The 20,004-nt window shown below is 48.5% G+C and overlaps 1 protein-coding gene across 2 annotated transcripts; it reads left to right on the top strand.

The window, feature by feature from the left end:
* Window positions 1-1,698: 1,698 nt before the first annotated feature.
* On the top strand, window positions 1,699-19,179 carry LOC136484163 (sodium/hydrogen exchanger 1-like). Of its 2 annotated transcripts, XM_066481365.1 has the most exons (13): window positions 1,699-2,350; window positions 2,600-2,718; window positions 3,311-3,408; window positions 3,492-3,551; window positions 3,640-3,881; window positions 3,954-4,000; window positions 4,088-4,154; window positions 4,253-4,353; window positions 4,452-4,559; window positions 4,644-4,782; window positions 4,869-4,931; window positions 17,940-18,023; window positions 18,202-19,179. In XM_066481365.1, exons 1-13 carry the CDS (start codon window positions 2,183-2,185, stop codon window positions 18,511-18,513), a joined length of 1,608 nt encoding a protein of 535 aa, XP_066337462.1. In that variant the 5' UTR covers window positions 1,699-2,182; the 3' UTR covers window positions 18,514-19,179. The 2 variants fall into 2 exon arrangements, with proteins under 2 accessions (XP_066337462.1, XP_066337463.1); XM_066481366.1 differs by lacking the exon at window positions 4,869-4,931.
* Window positions 19,180-20,004: the final 825 nt, after the last annotated feature.

The raw sequence follows: 20,004 nt of genomic DNA, 5'->3' as shown, positions 1-20,004 counted from the left end.
ATATTGTGATGGATGTGATATGTGCGGATGGATGTGTGGATGGATGAGATATATATGTGATGGATGAGATATATATGTGATGAATGAGATATATATGTGATGTATGTTTGTATGAATTTATTTGTCATGATGGAATGTAAAAAAAAATTAAAAATTACAGTTTTGGGTCACTTTGCCGAGTGTTGCACTCGGCAAAGGACCCCTTTGCCGAGTGCAATGGTCACAGCACTCGGCAAAGCTGGAAAAATTGGTGTCCAGAAAACCATTTTTCCAGCTTTGCCGAGTGTTGTGACCATGGCACTCGGCAAAGAAATTTAAAAAAAAATTCAAACTTTGCCGAGTGCCGGACTGAGGGCACTCCGCAAAGAAATTTTTAAAAAAAAAATCAAACTTTGCCGAGTGCCGGACAAAGGGCACTCGGCAAAGAAATTTTAAAAAAAAATCAAACTTTGCCGAGTGCCAGACTAAGGGCACTCGGCAAAGGAATTTTTTTTTAAAAAAAAACTAAACTTTGCCGAGTGCCGGGCAGTGGGCACTCGGCAAAGAAATTAAAAAAATCAAACTTTGCCGAGTGCCGGACAGGGGGGCACTCGGCAAAAAAATTTAAAAAAAAAATTTAAAAAACTTTGCCGAGTGCCTGAAGGTTGGCTCACGGTAAAGAAATTCTGTAAAAAAAAATAAAAACTCTTTGCTGAGTGCCTGAAGGGTTGGCACTCGGCAAAGAATTTTTTTTTAAAAAAAATAAAAAATCTTTGCCGAGTGCCTGCCGGGTTGGCACTCGGCAAAGTGACCGTCGACGGGACCGGCGCCGTGACGGTTCTTTTCTTTGCCGAGTGTCCCCGGGGCACTCGGCAAAGCCTTTGCCTAGTTCTCGATAAAAGACACTCAGCAAAGAGGGCTTTGCCGATCCATTTTTTGCCGTGTGTTCTTTGCAGAGTGTCGCACTCGATAAAGGCTTTGCCGAGCTGAATCCAGTAGTTAGTGGTTCTGGAGTCTGTGCCCTGTTGAAAAGCCAGACGTACCGAGGACCGCTACATTTTATAGCCGAAGAGGCAAAACAGGCAGGAGGCCTGATTTCTGAGTGGAAGATTATCCACACGAGAAGAGAGCGAAACAATGCTGCCCATATAAGCTCGCACAACACTGTAATCCTATGCCTGAGCAATAAAAAAAGCCTCTTTTTTTCTCGCAAAAAAGAATGGTTCGAACATTAAAAAAAAAAGAATGGCCCAGAGCTTCAGACGGACCCAATCATCTGGGCCAGACATACAGTGACACAGAGATGTATGGATATTTATCTAAGAGGAAGCCTCGCGCCTCGGGTATCATCTTCAACACCTACATATAAGCCAGTCGCAGATCCTAGGCTGGCAAGTTCCTTCATCCTCCTGGCAGTGCAACCAACCTTTCGCTGTACCGTTTGCCCTATCCCAAATCCAGATCAAACGACGGAGTACACCGGTAGCACGTGGGGCGGTTGCTGCTGCCGCGCGGGAGAGGGAACCGGGGAAGTGGGGAACACGTGGGGCCCAGGCAGCTCTACCGGTTGGGCCCACCATCTTCCGATTACTTGTGGTTGTGCTTGTCCCTGATTGCGACTTGTGAGGCTTTGGCTACCGACACGTGTGCCATCCCCACCGAGGCACCAACCCTCTCTTCGCGTCACTTCCAGAAATATCAAACCAAGCCAAAGCCCAAGCAGGGAAAAAAAAACAGAATCATGGTACGTTTGTTGTTATAAAATTTCCGCACAAATCCTCCCGTTCGAATCGTATCTCCTCCTCGCCTACGACTACGAGTTCGCCGTGGCGCGCCACCCGCCCCACCGATAAACCCTCCCCCGAATCGAAGAACCGCCCCGAGACCCGCCGCCCGCGCCAGGATCTCCCCATTGCCCCCGATTTTCTCCTCCACAGTCCACCGGAGTCCTGAGTCCTGACTACTTTTCGTCAATTCCGGCGGCCTAGCAGATACATTGCCCTTCCCCGCACACAATCCGGGTTGGATGGGGCTTTTTTTCCCGCCTAGCGGGTTGCGCACGGGCGGCGGTGTTGCTCGGAAGGCAAGCTGAGCGGGAATCGAGTGTTTAGGGGTCGGGCGGGTGTTGGTGCGGTGGTAAGCTAATAGCCTAATAGGGTGGGGTCATTGGCGGAGCTGCTTTGAGTCCGAGGGAGGTGGGACGATGGGGCTGAAGGCTGCGGCGGCGATGGCGCTGGGCGACCCGTCGGCGGACTACGGCTCCATCGCGGCGGTGGGGCTGTTCGTGGTGCTCATGTGCGTCTGCATCATAGTCGGCCACCTCCTCGAGGAGAACCGCTGGATGAACGAGTCCATCACCGCGCTCTTCATCGTGAGTCCAACCGCCCCCTCCGCCCCCTTTTCGCTTTTGCCCTCTTGTGTGTGAAAAAATCAAAAGATTGAGTCCTGGATTATGTTGCCACTCGGCTAGGATGATCCATCTGTATCTACGAATGTGGGGTCCAATGGCAAATTTGCGAAAGGCCAATGTTTCGAGTCCTAAATAACCATCTTGGTATTGCGATGTTGTCTGTTGGGAATTGAGGGTGATTGTGGCCTGTTTGATGCGTGTGGCTTGCAGGGGCTGGGAACTGGAGTGGTGATCCTGTTCGCGTCGAGCGGGAAGCATTCGCGCGTGCCGGTGTTTAGCGAGGACCTCTTCTTTATTTACCTGCTGCCGCCCATCATATTTAATGCGGGGTATGGAATTCATGCTATGTTCTAGCGTTATGGTGCCATTGTTTTGTTTATGGTTACAATTTATTTATCAGTTTTTCCTGCACATAATAATATACACAAAAAAACACAAAGAAAGAAGAGCCTGACATTTTACAAGTTGAGTTGGGCGACACATTAGTGATTGAGAAATTTGCTATGGTTTTAATAACAATTGTAGTTCAGGAGAGCTGTTGCTACCATCCCTGTGCTTGGAATTTTCGCCCCTTCTTTTCCTTCTAATTAACACAGGAACAGTCATCAGTTGCTTTTGCATTACCTGTATTTGGTTACTGTTATTGGACATCTTTCGATAGGTTTTCTCTTTGGTGCTTTCTGAGCTAAATCTCGAAAAGATTCCCTCATCTAGACACTTGAGTAGCAAAGCAACTATGGTGTTCTATTAAATAAATCTGCAATTATTCCACTGAGTATTTGGCATTTAGAGCGTAGGTGATATGGCATGTATAATTTGCGTTAAAGAAATATGTCATGAATAATTTACTGAATATCTGGCAGTAAGAACCTGTATGTATAACTCACTCACAGTTCTCCTTTTTTTCTTTCCCTAAGCCAGGTTCCAAGTGAAGAAGAAACAGTTCTTTCGAAACTTCATTACTATTACACTGTTTGGTGCAGTTGGCACCTTGATTTCTTTTACAATAATATCCCTTGGTAGGTTTGCTCCCAAATTTCATTTTTACCATGATTGTCAGTTTCTGGGTTTCTGCCTGCCTAACTCGCACATTTTATCACAGGCGCTCTAGGACTAATATCAAGGCTTAATATTGGGGCACTTGAGCTTGGAGACTATCTCGGTAAGTTCATTACCCAACATATATATGCACTTCCATTGCCCATATGCAGTTCTTTCTTTTTGACTCTTGTATATATGTTAAATTTCAGCACTTGGGGCAATATTCTCGGCCACAGACTCCGTTTGCACCTTGCAGGTGTTAAGCCAAGATGAGACACCCTTCTTGTACAGCCTCGTGTTTGGTGAAGGTGTTGTCAATGACGCAACTTCCATTGTGTTGTTCAATGCAATCCAGAACTTTGATCTTGGAGATATAAGTGGTGCCAAATTACTGAACTTTATTGGCAGTTTCCTTTATCTGTTTGGCTCCAGCACCATTCTTGGAGTAGCTGTAAGTTATATGCTGCTTCCACCTTTAGCTTTGCCTAAGTTTATTCTTTACTGACATGTGTTTTGGCTGCAGTCTGGACTTCTTAGTGCTTATATCATTAAGAAGTTTTACTTTGGCAGGTTTGTACTTGACACAACACGATTTCTTTACTTGAAATTGATGACGTTTCCACAACTTATATTCCTCTGACTTGACATGCACCCCAGGCACTCAACTGATCGTGAAGTTTCCATTATGATGCTAATGGCTTATTTATCTTACATGCTAGCCGAAGTGAGCACCCTACATTCTTAACCTCTGTATATATTTTGTATTTCAGAAAAGCAAATACAGCTGTAAATTGTTATTGACTGGTTGCCTTTTTATGGTAGTTGCTTGATTTGAGTGGCATTCTCACAGTGTTTTTCTGCGGTATTGTAATGTCACACTATACCTGGCACAATGTAACAGAAAGTTCCAGGGTCACAACCAAGTAAGTAGCTTCATAGCTTCTGTGTGGACATTTGCCTTTGATCATGCATTCACTATGGTAATGCTTATACTAATAATATGCTATTGGATGGACCACAGGCATGCCTTTGCAACATTGTCATTTATCTCTGAGACTTTTCTGTTTCTCTATGTTGGCATGGATGCATTGGATATAGAGAAGTGGAAGATTGTCAGTCAAACTTATAGGCATGCTCTCTCTCCCTCTCTCTCTCTCTCCTCATTGCTCAAGTAGAAGATTTTTTCTGAATCTGTTTTTTCTATCATATGCAGCCCAGTAAAGTCTATTGCTTTGAGCTCCACCATTTTAGTCTTGGTGCTGGTTTCAAGAGCTGCTTTCGTTTTCCCACTATCCTTTCTATCAAATTTGACCAAAGAAACTCCAGGTGGAAAGATATCTTTTAGGCAGCAAGTGAGTCTTTAACTTAGCAACATCTTAACTTCTTAATGTCCTCCTGAAACGGTTGTTATGTTCCTCACATGATATTGGTCATTCAGATTATTGTTTGGTGGGCAGGCCTCATGAGAGGTGCCGTGTCCATTGCATTGGCTTTCAATAAGGTAAATATTGTGTTTGGTCCATCTGATTTGAGCTTTGGCCTGGAAATGCATTACTGCTTTTGTATAGTCTAGAGTTTCCTCCATCCATTCCAAAATGTAGGTCATTCTTGTTATCCTTAGTCAAACTTCTCTGACTTTCACAAAGTTTATAGAAAATGCACCAACATCAACAGCCTTCATTTCTTTGTCTTATATAGAAGTTGCAGTTCTTTCACTGTCAGCTAAATGTCATGAGAAGTCGTTTAGCCTCTTTAGATGTTTTTGAACTGAAGCTGCAAAATTAAACCTTGCAAGTCTTCTTAGATGTTATAATCATAGATTTAAAACTGAATCAGTGAGTTACCTGGCCCTCAAACAGGCGTTTCAAAGAAACAATGTTGAAACTAGTTTTTAGTAAATTGAGGAAACTTATTTTTTTTATGTGTTTGTGTAACATCCACATATATTTTAGTTCCTACCATAGTTGAGTTGCTCCCTCTTGGAAGTAACAGAGTTTATGGGCACAGATCAAGTCTAAAGCTTGGCATGTTATATATTAACATTCTACTTTTTCTGTCACAACTTTTTTTTTCTTCTTGTACACGTAGGAGAACTGTGCATCTCTTCATTAAGAAGAGAGGATAAAATGTACAAGGGAGAGGGAAAAGAGTGGAAAAGACTCTTAGCACCTCAACCCAGACACAGACCACTTGGTTACTTACAAGAAGGAACACCTTTTTAAAAAAATTAGTCAGACTGTCTAGCTAGTCTTCTTGTAAAACTGACATTGACAGCATATGTTATATCTTACAACTATGAACTCGACAATAACTTAATATAGTTGCTATTTAGTATTTACTATTGATCTACATCAGCAAAATAGTTCTGTTTGCATAATCATTTCACTAGAACCCAAAACATATTATACTAGCAGATCTTGAACTCTTGTTGTGCCCATAAAATTGACACATGTGGTTAGGGAAGTATGGCGCTTTATAGCTCTCATTGTTCTATTGAAGGATATTTCCTTAAAAAATATCCACACATTGTCCATTATAACTGTAATATATATGAAGCCCAAATTATTCGCTTGCCATCCACGCATTTATAGACACCAGCAGTTGTCAGAAACGAGCGTCGTCCCCTCCGTGGCCAAGCCGTTCGTTTGGAGAAGCGGGTCGGAATCGGAAGCGAGCATCGTCCTCTAATTGGCCAGGCCTTCTGGTCAGAGATTGGGTCGCTCTTCTGGCCTATCGTTAGGTATCTGGGCTGGCCCAAGAGTTGTGCGTTGTTCGCAACATCGTCTGCTGGGCCAAGCTTTTGCTGGGAGGCGGGCCCATTAGGGACCCCGGGTTTATGAACCCGACAGTTACATCCTCGAATTCCATAAAGGTAAGAGGACACTGACAAATCCATAGCTCTCTTTGTGGTGCATTAGCCATACTTTGTGGAGATAGAACCACAAAGTAGTCGGCACATAAACGGAAGATGTAGCCCAAAGGACCAACATGAGTAGGCGTGAAGCCAACTCTCGTGAAGTCATAACATTCTCCTACGCGAAGCAAATGGTCGAACCTCATGGTTTGGTCACTGTACGCAACCACTTCCATTTTGGTTCCCTGTAAGAATATTAGATCCAACAGATAGATAATAATGGTCTGTAGAAAAAAATTAGACATGGTCCAAAAAGATGAGCTCAAAATGCACCTGCTCATCCTTCAAAATTACACACAAATATATATCACCATGGTGATGTCGTACGTTGTCTTTCCAAAAAACCATGGCACTCACATCCCATATGGAAGATATGTGTTCCATTCCCACTTCATGGAATTCAACCCATCTACAATCCCGTCCATGTCAATCAAAATGATAAAACACACGAGTAAACCTATGTTGATAGAAAATGATTGCCTCGATCAATTACAAGATAAATGTAACGTAGTTGCCTATAGATGTGTGTATCGGTGATTGCAGGCGGCGGGTCAGCGTACACCCTCTTTCTTTTGAGCGACCGACAGCCAGAACCCATATCGACAACTGAGAAACCAAAATCATGAAAAATATACAGGATGACATTAGTTAGTCTGAAGGCGGGCCAACGAGGCCACCGTCGTCAATGCCTTCAAGAAGCATTCCGCTGTGCTGCGCTACCTCGGCGCCATCGATATTTTTCCTTTCTTTGGATACAGTGCTTGATATTTGGGGTGGGGATAGATTAATTGTCTGCACCATAATTTTTATACAGAAACTCTGAAACACTAACAACGATACCGAGCCATATTATACTTGTGTGGTATAATACATCATACATGCCGCATAGTACTTCCAATCTTAGTCAGGCAATTGTCGCTGCCATGGGATGGCCCGTGTGCTCGTCGGCCACCAGGTATGGCGCCCACCATGGCTTGCGGCACACTGGTGATTCCGCCCCTACTCCTATATGCTATTTGTGCCAAGCACATGAATAAGAAAATAGCCGACATGCATGCTAGCGGTTGGGGCGTGCAAGGCCGCGGCAACTGAGAGTCTATCGCCATCTGCGGCTATTGTCTTGCCCTTGCTAAGAAGCTTAGGTCACAGGCATGACAGCCATGGGTACAGATCTGAAGGGAGAGAATAGAGAAGGACCGTGGTGGCATGGTGCATTGAGGATGTGACACGAAGGCCATTCAACATAGACCGGTGAGGAACTCACAGTGGGTTCAAAGAAGAAATGTCATCGCAGGCAGACGGTGGGCAGCGCCAGGCCAGGGCCGAGCAGCTCGTGCTGTCGTGGTGCAACAAGATGGAGCGGGAACCGCTGATGCCGGCGTATCAATTGCCGAACAGAGTGGCGATCAATCTGGTGCTCATTGGCATAGCCGATTTCAATCCTGCATTGATGATGTAGGGCACACGGTCTCAATCTATATCGTGGAGTCCAGCGGCAACCGAGCGGGTGATCGGTGGCAACTGGCAAGGAAGCGGCTGATTGTTGATATACCATGACTTTCTCGTTTGGTTGATATGAGATTGAGATTGAAATGGGAGCTAGGAGACAATTGAGATGTGAGAAGGGATCGTGACTTCCCATTTTGGTCGAGAAGACGGCGCGGAGCGCGGCGTTTCCGGCTGGGTTTTCTTTGTTTTTCATTTTTTTATGGAGGTAGCTGTGATCAAACCTGGCTTGCCACGCGTGGGGACACAGAGTGGAGCGTTGAAGCCTAGGCATGGGGATGATCCAAAGAACCTTGGCCATCGGATCCAGTTGAAATCTTTGAGGGTTGATTCTTAGCCATTGGTTTTAATAAAATGGAATCCTAGGTACAAATTATTTGGTGCACAATGGTTGAGCTGTCTCAATGGGGGAAGCATTCTGGAGTGTACCAAGGATAATTTTGAGTGTTCCTTTATGTGAGTTTATTTGCATTAAATAGGTTTCCACATGGCACTTTTGATGACATGGTAGTGTATTAAAGAATGAGAAGAGATGGGTTTCATCTAGATGAAACTTTCTTGGCACGATTATCAACTCTATATGAGTCTTGGAATTAAATGCCTATGAAACCATGGAATGAAACTCTCTATTGAGAGTGGGTGTTTCATCCAAGTTTCATTTCATTTCAAATGACATGGCAGTATTGAAAACAATGTAATGAAACTCCCCATTGAGACTGGCCTTATGGATGAGCGTGAAGGAGGATGCCTCGGAGCCCTCCTCGGGCTTCTTGCTAGTGATGGTGGACTTGATCTTGTCGAACCAGCCGAAGGACGAGAGGTTTGGGGTCGAGGCGATGCCGTGGGAGGGCATGAGGATGTGCATCGCCGGGCAGGAGGGCGTGAAGATGTGGAGCGCTGAGAGGGTTTCTCACCTCTGCATCTTGTTACTCAATTCAGTGATGTACATTGCAATGCACAAGGATTCCGTGATACATCTAAGAGCTAGCCCTCTCTGCTCTACTCTTTGATCTTCCTTACCTACAGAAAAGAACTAAGATTAAAAACAGGGACGGATTAAACGGAGCACTTTCGCAAAGATGGAAGGGCCATAAGCTAATATGACTTATTGACCTCATAACTAACTAATACTAATTACAGTGTATAGTGAAGAAGATTGCTGATGGCCATGCTCATTTGGTTCTTGCATCTGGCCAAAATTCCAACTTCTGGCAATAAAAAAATTAACCTAGGGGTGCTTGCTAGTCATTTTCCAAGGAGTGAGTTATGTTTTGGCTTGATAATTGTCTTGCTAGTAATCAAGAGAAAAGTAATTACCTAATTGATTGCAATATCAAGAAACACAAGCTATTTACACAAAAAACTATTGTTCACGTGGTATAAGAGGGCTGCTTGGAGGCCACTGCTTGGTGAAGGCGTGGCGCTCATGACTTCATGAGCCCTAGCTTTTTGTATCAGATGTGCATAAGGAACAAAGGTCCCTAGAACAACATTGCAGAGGAAATAGACTTGCCTAGATTAGATGTTGTATGTATATACAACATCTGATATTGGTAAACCGATCAAGGTACCCTAAGTTACTGATAAAGGAAATACCAGGATACATCACTCGCGGCAACGCTGCTGTTGAGCGGGGCAAGGGGCCCCTGGCTGAGAGGGCCCGACCAGCCAACGTCGCAGGAGGTGCGCACAACAATGTTGCTGGTGCTATCATTGTGCACGGGCGGCGCAACCGTAGGACTCGCCGGCCACGGCCGCACCCCCAGCTGGTGCATAGCCTGCTTGCTCGGCCTATGGATGTGTCCCCGCCTGACAGCGCCTCGGACGTCGCGGAAGGGGCTCCGCCCACTAGCGCATCTCCGCTCTGAACACCGATGGCTGGTGTGAGGTCTTGTCACAGGGGTCGTTAAGCGGTGCCGGAGGGGCATGGCCACCCGCACTGCATCGATGAACCAGCGGCCCCCTACCTGCTATCCGGTGGATCTACGCGGGAAGTGCTTCAACTGTCTCTCCACCGCGCACAGGGTGGCAACCTGCAAGCTGCCTCCATGCTGCCTCCGATGCAAGGGGTTCCGACACCTCACGTGGGACTGTAGGCAGCGGCGAAAGGTGCCTCCTTCTGGCTCCGGCACAGTTGGTGCCCCAGAAGGCCGGCAACGACGCCCTGTCCAGAAGCGTATCTTGGGCAACTGGCCGTATACTTAGGGCGACACATCGAGCATGGCTAGGGCTATGCCAGGTGCAACAACTGTTGTGCCAGGTGCGACCACGCATGACAGCGGTGGGCGTAGACGGCAGATGCATCGGAGACGTCGGCACCGACTGAAGGGGGACGACACCGCTGAGGCAACGAGTGTCACCACCGACAGTCACGAGCGGTTGACAGGGGCCCCCAAACGGCATCGGACTTCACCTCGATCGCTGCTGGAACTGAGGCAAGGCACGGTGGGCTGACCAACGCGACAGGCATGGTTGAACCCGACCCGTTGACGCTCACGTTGTACCCGGGCGCCATGTAGGATCATGACATCTCAAAGGACCCGATGGTTGAGGAGTTCATAGCCTCGCTCATCGGCAGTCAGACCGTCATGTGGCCTTCCCTTGAGCACCTCCCATCAACTTCGGCGACCCCACAGCTTCCGGATGAGGCACCGGCAGTGGCGACCCCCAGCTGGAGGATGTGGTAGCCTCCTGTGTGCTGCAGACACCACGCCCATGCCCCATTCAGTGGGTAGTCGACTCATCGAAGACACACGCGGTCGACCTCACGGTGGATGGCCCTTCCAGTTCACCACCAGGGATTACCCACCAGGTTGTGGACAACGACGACTCCGCCAAACGATGCCTCAACAACTTCATCAATAATGTCACACGTAAGAGGGACTCTCTGCTGATTTGTGAGCCTCCCAAATAGCCTCCTGCTAAGCCTGTACTGCTGTGGCGGAGCAGGCAGTTGGCGGCTCAGAGCCTCTCCCGAGTGCCAGCTTCCAAGCGAGGTGAGGTGCTAATCATGCAGTGTATGGGCTACACCAGGGATCCATCTGCGCCATCCGCTTCGAAGTTGGAGGCCTTTGACAGGCTCTTCAATGGCAACCTAACTGCGTCCGAAGCCGAGGCGCTGAACGAGCTCTTCCCGGCCGTTGCAAAGGCACCGTCCAGGCAGCCGCGAAGACGCAAGGCCACCTAGGCCACAAAGCTGCGTCGATATTGGTTGTTTCCTTTTATGTAATATCGAAACATGAGGTCCTTTGCTAGGATGGTCCAGCTTCAGCTGTGTTAGGTCGACCTCCTTCGACGCTCAATAGAAGCGCGTTGTATGTTTCTTTAAACTCTTCTCCTTAATACAATCGAGAAAAAAAAGTAAGAGCCCGCTAGTGAATGAATAATACCACCATATAAAGTTAATGTATTGTTATTATAAAGGTTTCATATTAATTAGAAGAATCCTGGGAATAATTAGAATAGAGAATTGTTCAATATATCGTACATAGGAAATGAATCTATAAAGTTCAAGAGCTAAAGGTATTACATATGTTTTGCATGAAGTTAGAGCATCTCCAATATAGTTCGTAAAAAAGCAATTGGTAAATCAATGAGTTTTCCAAGTAGATAAAAAAAAGTTGGGAGCACATTTGTTAAGTTTAATTTCTCCAATATTTTATAAAATCTCGCCCCTAAAATATATAATACAATTTTGCATCAGGAATCCCGCACGAACCATTTCCAAATCAACCTAACCACTTTTATATTTTCTTTCTCTCTTGCACATTTGCATTGAAAACCCGTCCTACCACCTCTAGATTGGCCGGTCGATATATACGTGCTTGTATATTTCCCCGCGATTTGGTCAATTTTCCCAAGTATGGAAAGATTGGGAGTTGAGATAGGGAGTTGTGGGGGCTATGACCCCAGATATCCATGGTAGACCACATGGGCTGCGCCCCCAGGGGCGGCCCAGCCCACAAGACAAAGCCTTGCGGGGCACGATTCTGCTCGGCGCCTCCCGCAAGACACATGGGAGATATCCTGAAGATACTATGAGATCTGTTAGGATACGTATGATCCCATGATTCCTGTAATCTGTTATTACTTTCCGATTATCTCTTAGATCTAACCGACTTGTAACTCTGCCCTCGGACTATATAAGGCGGGCAGGGACCCCTCCAAATTCTGGCAATATCATACGATAGCTAATACAAACCAACAGACTATAGGAGTAGGGTATTACGTCATACTGACGGCCTGAACCTGTCTAACTCGTGTGTCTTTGTTGCCTTCTTGTTCTTGATCTCACGCTCCTCTGCCGATCAATCTACCTTCGTGGGATACCCCTTGGAGGACTGCCGACAATATTCTGTCGACAGTTGGCGCGCCAGGTAGGGGTCTGCATGCTGTTTTCTTGTCGAACAAGATGGTTTTTTCCATAGGCTCTTCGTCCCTTCCGCAGCCCAGCCAGATCTTCACGATCGGATCCATCTCGTGGGTCATCAACGCTGACAGAGTCGGAGAGCTCCTCGGGCCGGTGTAGATCAGTTCTACGCCGACCACCCCCGCACCTGCAACTGTAGACCTGATCTTGGAACCACTTCTGAGGTCGCCTTCATCAATGCCTCGCCGCCCGCTTCCTCGCTACCAGAGGAGGCAGATCAACAATGACGATCTGATCGAATCCATTGATCGGGTCGGTCTGAAGCTCACCGATTGCCTCTCCATCGCCGAGTTGGCTCTAGACACTCTCGTTCAGCGCCGACCACCTTTCGATCTGGATCTATCGAAGGCTGCTTGGCAAACTCCAGGGGTTACGGCCCTATCCTTCGGGCTCACCAATGCCGCCGCTCCCTACCAAGACGCCCTGAGGGGCAAATTCGCCAACCAAGTGGGGGATATCCATCCTCTCACCGACCAGTTCGCCGACCAGCTCCCACCGACGGTCAACATGCTGCACACCAGCCAACGCCTCGGAGCCACCCTCCAGACCATCCTGGAGGAAAATCCAGACTTCGAGTCCTAGGGCTCTACAGAGACCCTCGCCGAAACCTTCACCGAGAAACCTCCTCTCCCGCCTTTCTGGGGTGGCGCGATCTTGAACGTCAGCGTCGATAGCCCCCCTCGGAATGGTGAAACTAATGAAGAATGCGCCGCTCACGAGAACTAGAACGTCAACCGCGCGCAGCACCATGAAAATGAGCATGCCCTTGCGATGGCCGAGGCTGCTCGTAACAACCAGTTCGACTCGCAAGGAAGGCCGCTCCATCGCAACCTTGACGAAGAGTGTCTCCGCATTGATGGCCACAACGTCTTCAAGACTCAAGCGCCAATCTGGCAGTGGCCACCAATGAGCTCACCCACCTCCCGTAGATGCCCGAGCTCACCAAGGTCACCGCTATGCTTAAAGTGACACACTGTCAAGTCAATGAGATCTGAGAGGATCAAAGACCTTCGTGCTCCATGAGCATGATTCACCGATTAGCTATGCCGAGATCTAATCGCCGCCCCAATCAAAGCTGTTTCGCTGACTAGTCATTACCTCTCCAAGGGGGAGCCAGGGGCCACCGCACCGAACACCATCGCCAACATGACCAGGAGGTCAAACAGGACATTTGAGTGCACCTCAACAATCTCCAAGATGCATGACGACGTATCAATGAATGCCGCTTCGGTCGCCATGAAGAAGAGGCACGTCACCGCCAGGAATACGAGCAGGAGTACGGTAACCCGGACTTAGCTCTTGAGCCACTGGCTACCAGTAACGCCGCAGACGATGGCGCCGACAACCCTAAAGGACCCCCAGCATTCACGAGGGCGCTCTAAACGCTCCAGTGGCCCCGTGGTTTTAAAATCACTAGGGTTGAACCCTATGAAGGAAGGATGAACCCGACACAGTGGTTGTAGGCTTACGCCACTGCTGTCCGTGCCGCCGGAGGAGACACTAGTGTCATGGTGAACTATCTTCTCATCATGCTCACTCTAGCCGCCATGAGCTGGTTCACAAGCCTTGCCCCGGACTCCATCAGATCTTAGCAAGAGCTAAAGAAAGTCTTCACCTGATAACTCTATGGCTACATGTACACGGCCGGGCACCAAGCATGATCTCAACCAGATCACCCAGAAGCCGTCCGAGCTCCTCCGCAGCTACATCAGACGCTTTTTCCGAGATGAGGAATTCTATTCCTAACATCACGGAAGCTAAGGTCATCACCGCCTTTCGTTCGAGGACTTCATCACTGTGAGCTTCGTTCCAAGTTCAATCGCAAGCCACCTACAGGCATCGGCGAGATGATCACTGACCGCCAACCAGTACTGCCGACGCCGAGGAAGCCAAGGTGCGCTTCAACTGAAGATATGGGCACTCATCGCCCACCTCGCTGCTACTGATGATCACCCCGACGATCGACGCCACAACGACCGCCACTATGACGACCGTAGTTTCCACCGGACACAGCGGCCTGTGATCGACCAGAAGGATCCAAGCCCGATCAAAATCGCCGCCGCTGGCCAGACCACATCGTCGCTGCCATCAATGAACCAAGCGCAATTACGACGAGCAGTACAAGAAGATCCTCGACGGCTCGTGCCCCCTCCACAAGAACACCAAACATAAGATGAAAGACTGCCTCAGCTTGGCCAAGGAGTTCTAGGACAAAAAGCTGGACGACGACGCCAACGGTGGGAACGGAGGTCGCCGACCACCTGGGTGCAATAATAATGCCTTCCAGGACCATGACAAGGTGGTCGCCACCATCTTCGGAGGCCTCGCCTCCACAAAGAGCAGAAGAGAATAGAAGCTCGCCGCCTGACGAGTGCTCGCCGTCACTTCAGAAGAAACCACCGCCAACCCCAGCTATCGCCCATGGTCCGAGGTCCCCATCACCTTTAGCAGGGCCAACCAGTGGGCGGACATACCTACATAGGGCGTTTCCCCCTCGTCCTCGACGCAACCATCCAGAAGGTGCTTTTCAGAAAAGTGCTCGTCGACGGTGGGAGCGCTTTGAATCTACTCTTCACCGGAGCCCTAAAGGAGTTGGGCCTCAGGATAACAGATCTCACACCCTCGGACTCCTCCTTCTAGGGTGTGGTACCTGGCAGGGCATCCAAACCACTTGGAGAGATCACCCTACCAGTACAGTTCGGCACGGCAAGCAACTACCGCGTCGAGCATATCAACTTCTACGTCGCCAACTTTGACACCGCCTACCACACCATACTTGGTCGGCCAGCTCTGGCCAAGTTCATGGCCATGCCACACTATGCCTATCTGGTGCTGAAGACGCCTTCGCCTGCTGGAGTCTTGGCCCTACGGGCCAACCTCTCCATCGCCTATGCCTACGAGACAGAGAGTCTCGCCCTCGCCGAAGCTACCGACCTCTCTATCCAAATGGCTAGCGTGGTCACCGAAGCCAAGACGGTGCCTGCCAAAGATATGGAGATCCCAGAGCTAGAGCCTCCTCGCGCCTTCGCCAAGTCCAAGGAAGTCAAGGAGGTCAACCTTGGCCTCGATGACCCCTCCAAGACCGTGAAGATTGGGGCTCACCTTGACCCCAAATAGGAAAGCGTGCTCATCTCCTTCCTATGTGCAAACGCCGATGTGTTTGCTTGGAAACCCGCAGACATGCTGGGGGTACCACGGGAGAAGATTGAGCACTCCTCGAAAGTCTCGCCGACTGCTGAACCGATCAAGCAGAAACTCTGCTGATTCGCGCTAGACAAGGAGGCTATTAGGGTAGAAAAAAAATGGCTCTTAGCTACCGAATTCATAAAAGAAATGTATCATCCAGATTGGTTAGCAAACCCTGTTCTCATTCGAAAAAAGAATAAAGAATGGAGAATGTGTGTTGATTATACTGATCTTAACAAACACTGCCCTAAAGACCCCTTTGGCCTGCCTCGGATAGATGAGGTTGTAGACTCCACCGCTGGCTATGAACTGCTCTCCTTCCTTGACTGTTACTCTGGCTATCACCATATTTCCCTCAAGGAAGAAGATCAGATCAAGACATCGTTCATCACGCCTTTCGATGCATACTGCTACACAACTATGTCCTTTGGACTGAAGAACGCCGGGGCGACCTATCAAAGGGCCATCCAGATGTGCCTCGACCAACAGATTGGCCGCAACGTCGAAGCCTACATCGATGATGTGGTCGTCAAGACCAAGACCGCCGACAACCTTATCGCCGACCTTGAGGAAACTTTCGCCAACCTGAACAAGTACTGATGGAAGCTGAACCCTTCAAAGTGCATCTTTGGAGTTCCATCCGGTATACTGCTGGGCTACATCGTCGGTGCTCGAGGCATCGAACCTAACCCTGACAAGGTCTCCACCATCACCAACATGAAACGGCCGACATGCGTCAAGGATATACAGAAGCTTACAGGCTGCATGACTGCTTTAAGTTGCTTCATATCACGCCTCGATGAAAAAGGGCTACCTTTCTTCAAGCTCCTCAAGGCCTTCGAGTGCTTTTCCTAGTCGGAGGAAGCAGACACAGCCTTCGAGCAGCTTAAACTGTTCCTAACAAAGCCTCCAATCATGACGGCGCCACGACCAGATGAAACTCTATTGATCTACATCGCTGCTACTTCTCGCGTCGTCAGCACAGCTATCGTCGTCGAACGCGAGGAAGCCGAGCATGCCTACAAGATGCAGCGCCCGGTCTACTTCATCAGCAAGGTACTTAATGAGCCCAAAACTCGTTATCCTCAGGTACAAAAGCTCTTATACGCCATTCTGATTACGTCGCGCAAGCTCCGACACTACTTTGAATACTACAAGATTGCCATGGTCACTGAGTTCCCTCTGGGGGACATTTTCCTTAACAAAGAGGCCAACGGCCACATCATTAAGTGATCATGGAAGCAATCTTTCAAACAGAATCTACAGGTACATGAATAGACCGGTCTATGTAGTAGATCTTTCATTACATATAAGGATGCAACGAAGGATCATATGAACACATGTGACTAGGTCCTGTAAAGCTTTTATGATGATTCTAGTTAGTTTCTTTAATACATAAACTACACAGGAAGCATAGCACATGGACCTAAATTTAGGTCATTAGAACTTTCAACATTTAGGGAAACTAATATGAAAACCCGATATGAAGGTAAGGAGAGGCAGCAGACCATAATGGCTCAATTGTCCTCTACGGACCTTTCGAGGTAGTCCAGGTTAAAGAGGAGCATACATGCAGAGGGCCTCCATAGCCTCAACAAATATTCCGCATCACCAGCTGCAGATCCATTTTGCAGGTAACCTAGAATTAGTTGGTACAAAATAACTAAACAGCCAACACATATAAATTGAATCCCAGGAAGCACAAACCTGGCGTACTTGCTGTAATGCAGAACACCATATCAACTGGCACGCACATTAATTGAGCACCACGAAGCTGCGCAATGGCCTACCTCGTGGTGACCTATGAAGCAAGTCGAACAATACCTACAACACAAACGAAGGCATTCAGAAAAACAAAATCGAACTACCGGTGTACCAAATTGGAGCAGGAAGGCAGCCCTAGGGCACGTGACGACCCCCGTTTCTCTTACTGAGCAGCAACGACGGGCTTGGGGTCCCGAGTTCCTCCCGGGGTGCGGCGACGGTGTCCCCCTGCTGCTGTGCTCCGCCATGGAGGTTCGCTGTGAGGCCCATCGCAGCGCGCCTCCGCGAGTGCTGAGCAAGATCCGAGTGTGAGAGGGAAGGAGAGAGAGAGAGGGAGAGGGAGGGGCGGCATGGGGGTGAAGCGGAGGGCGTGTGGTGGAGGTGGAGGACGGCGCGAGGGGAAGAGGCGGACGGTGTGCGATGGAGGCGGACGGCGACGCGAGGGATCAGATCGATCGCGAGAGGGAAGGAGAGAGAGGGAGAGGGAGGGGCGGCGCAGAGAGGGATCGCACGGGGGAAGTTGCGGTGGCCTGGAGGGAAGTCGCAGTCGCAGGGGGTGAAGAGGCAGACCCAAAACAAATGTCGCACCAAAAAGTGTCCACGCTTTGTTCTTTTTAGTTGTAGGAGATATGGCTCAAAAGGTCTGGAATGTTAAGTGCTGAATTGTCTGTTCATGCTTTTGATCTAACCGCTGTTTTTTTAATCTGCAGTTCACAAGATCAGGCCATACTCAGCAACCTAGCAGTGCTATCATGATTACAAGCACAATCAGTGTTGTTTTTGTCAGCACAGTTGTAAGTTCTTTCTCAATCTCCGACACCTATGGATTACACACAGCATAACAAGCTGGATTGATTTTCAAGCTTATATTGTAGACAAGTACCAAACATAAGAACATGATTTGTGATAGAGGCATTCCTTTTCCTGCTACAACATGGGTCTGACTCGAACAATTATTCTCTGTTCATGCAGGTCTTTGGGCTACTGACCAAGCCACTGATCAGGCTCTTGATCCCACCAAGGCACCTATCCAGGGAACCAAGCTCCATTTCTGAACCATCCAGCCCAAAGTCTTTCTTTGAGCAGTTGGCCGCGAACAGCCCTGGTCACCTGGATCTTGAGAATGGCACAAGCCTACGCCGCCCGACGAGCCTCCACCATTTCTGGCGCAAGTTTGACGATGGTTTCATGCGGCCGGTGTTCGGTGGCCGCGGCTTCGTCCCCTTCGTCCCTGGTTCACCAACTGAGAGGAGCTTACCGTTGCTTCCTGGAAATGAGAACTGAAACCAGCTGTCGTGGATATCCCCGACGGGGTACCCTTTCTACAAGATAACTTGGCGGACTCGGACCCAGTGCTTCATTGACCAGTTAGAAGAGGTTTCGTCTGGAGCTGGGTACTGCAATACCAGCGAACGATTCAGGCGACAACCGAACCACTCGGACAAGGAGCATAACCACTCGGACGAGGAGCACTCGGGAGTCGGGGCATAAAAGCTCCACTGAAGGCCGCTGAGCCTTTACCGTACTTTATATATGTAATTAGACAGCACATTTATCAGGCGATTATGCGGCCTTTACCGTACTTTATATATGTAATTAGACAGCACATTTATCAGGCAATTATGCCTTTGTAGTTCGGTTGTTACTGGAAACTGCAACCCACTAATCGGCCTTAACTCTCCTTGGACTATAAAAGGAGGGTGTGGTTGATTTGGGAAAGGTTAGACGCTACTAGATGCTATAAGCTGTCCTAGACGCTATAAGCTGTCCTAGATGCTACTAGACGCTATAAGCTGTCCTAGATGCTACTAGATGCTATAAGCTGTCCTAAACGCTACTAGAGGCTATAAGTTGTCCAGGACACTCACTTTCTTACAAAAAGAGCTCTCTTAATATACATACGCACAAACACAGGACGTAAGGTATTACCTCTCCGCAGGGCCTAAACCTGTCTAAAAAGACCTGTGTCATCTGCCATTGCCTTCTGGCGTAGTCCTGCACTCTCTAAAAGAACTATTGCCGAGAACAACCCTCGACAGTTGACGCGCCAGGTAGGGGAGAGGTTTTCACAAAATACTTTTCTACATTTTTCGCCGGACTATGCCTGAAGCAACAGTCATAATGCCGATGCGGCGTCCATTCGACATCACCGCGCCAATCTGACTGCCTCTTCGGGAAGAGCAGTAGCGACTTTCGAGACGCCACAGGCAAACATCATCATGGCGATGGTGCTGCTGCAGGGGCTCCATGTTCTGCAGACAGCCCATTGACATCGGTGCTGAATCGAATCAGCGCCTACTGTCACCGCAGCAGCTTGCCAGATCGATCAGGATATGAATCTTCCGTGTCTGAGTCCTCCCGAGCACTCTTGGCAATACTCCTCCAACGATGTTACGATCGATTCAAGGATTCCCAAACGGATTCCTTTGGGTCGAGATGTTCGGGAGTACCTTCGACTGCATGACCTCCACGACAACATCAACGCAAGTCGGGCGAAGCGCTCCTGACGGGATGATCGCCCGGCTAACAATCTCGGCCTACAACCACTCGGCCCTCAGCTTCAAGACGTTCAATGGCCAAAGGGTTTTCGCCCGACTGGCATTGAGGTGGAGGTATTTCTTCAGCTAGCCCTAGAGGAAGCCGAGTACTACCACTCGGACACGCCCGACTGCTTTAGCTGCCGACAACCAGTTGGACTAGCTAAGTCGCTTTCACAACTGTTTATTTGTGTCTTTTACACACAATAATAATCAGTACTTGTTTGTTTTCCTCTCT

The sequence above is a fragment of the Miscanthus floridulus genome, chromosome 9 (assembly GCF_019320115.1).
Source record: "Miscanthus floridulus cultivar M001 chromosome 9, ASM1932011v1, whole genome shotgun sequence".
Lineage (NCBI taxonomy): Eukaryota > Viridiplantae > Streptophyta > Magnoliopsida > Poales > Poaceae > Miscanthus > Miscanthus floridulus.
The sequence above is the reverse complement of the archived record's forward strand: the minus strand, read 5'-3'. Positions and strand labels throughout refer to the sequence as shown.

Excerpts from the sequence above, each read along its gene's own strand:
- LOC136484163 (XM_066481365.1), top strand. The coding sequence starts at position 2,183 with ATGGGGCTGAAGGCTGCGGCGGCGATGGCGCTGGGCGACCCGTCGGCG. Across the intron at positions 3,882-3,953 it reads GCACCATTCTTGGAGTAGCT|TCTGGACTTCTTAGTGCTTA; the intron begins GTAAGTTATATG and ends TTTTGGCTGCAG. Across the intron at positions 4,783-4,868 it reads AGATATCTTTTAGGCAGCAA|ATTATTGTTTGGTGGGCAGG; the intron begins GTGAGTCTTTAA and ends TTGGTCATTCAG.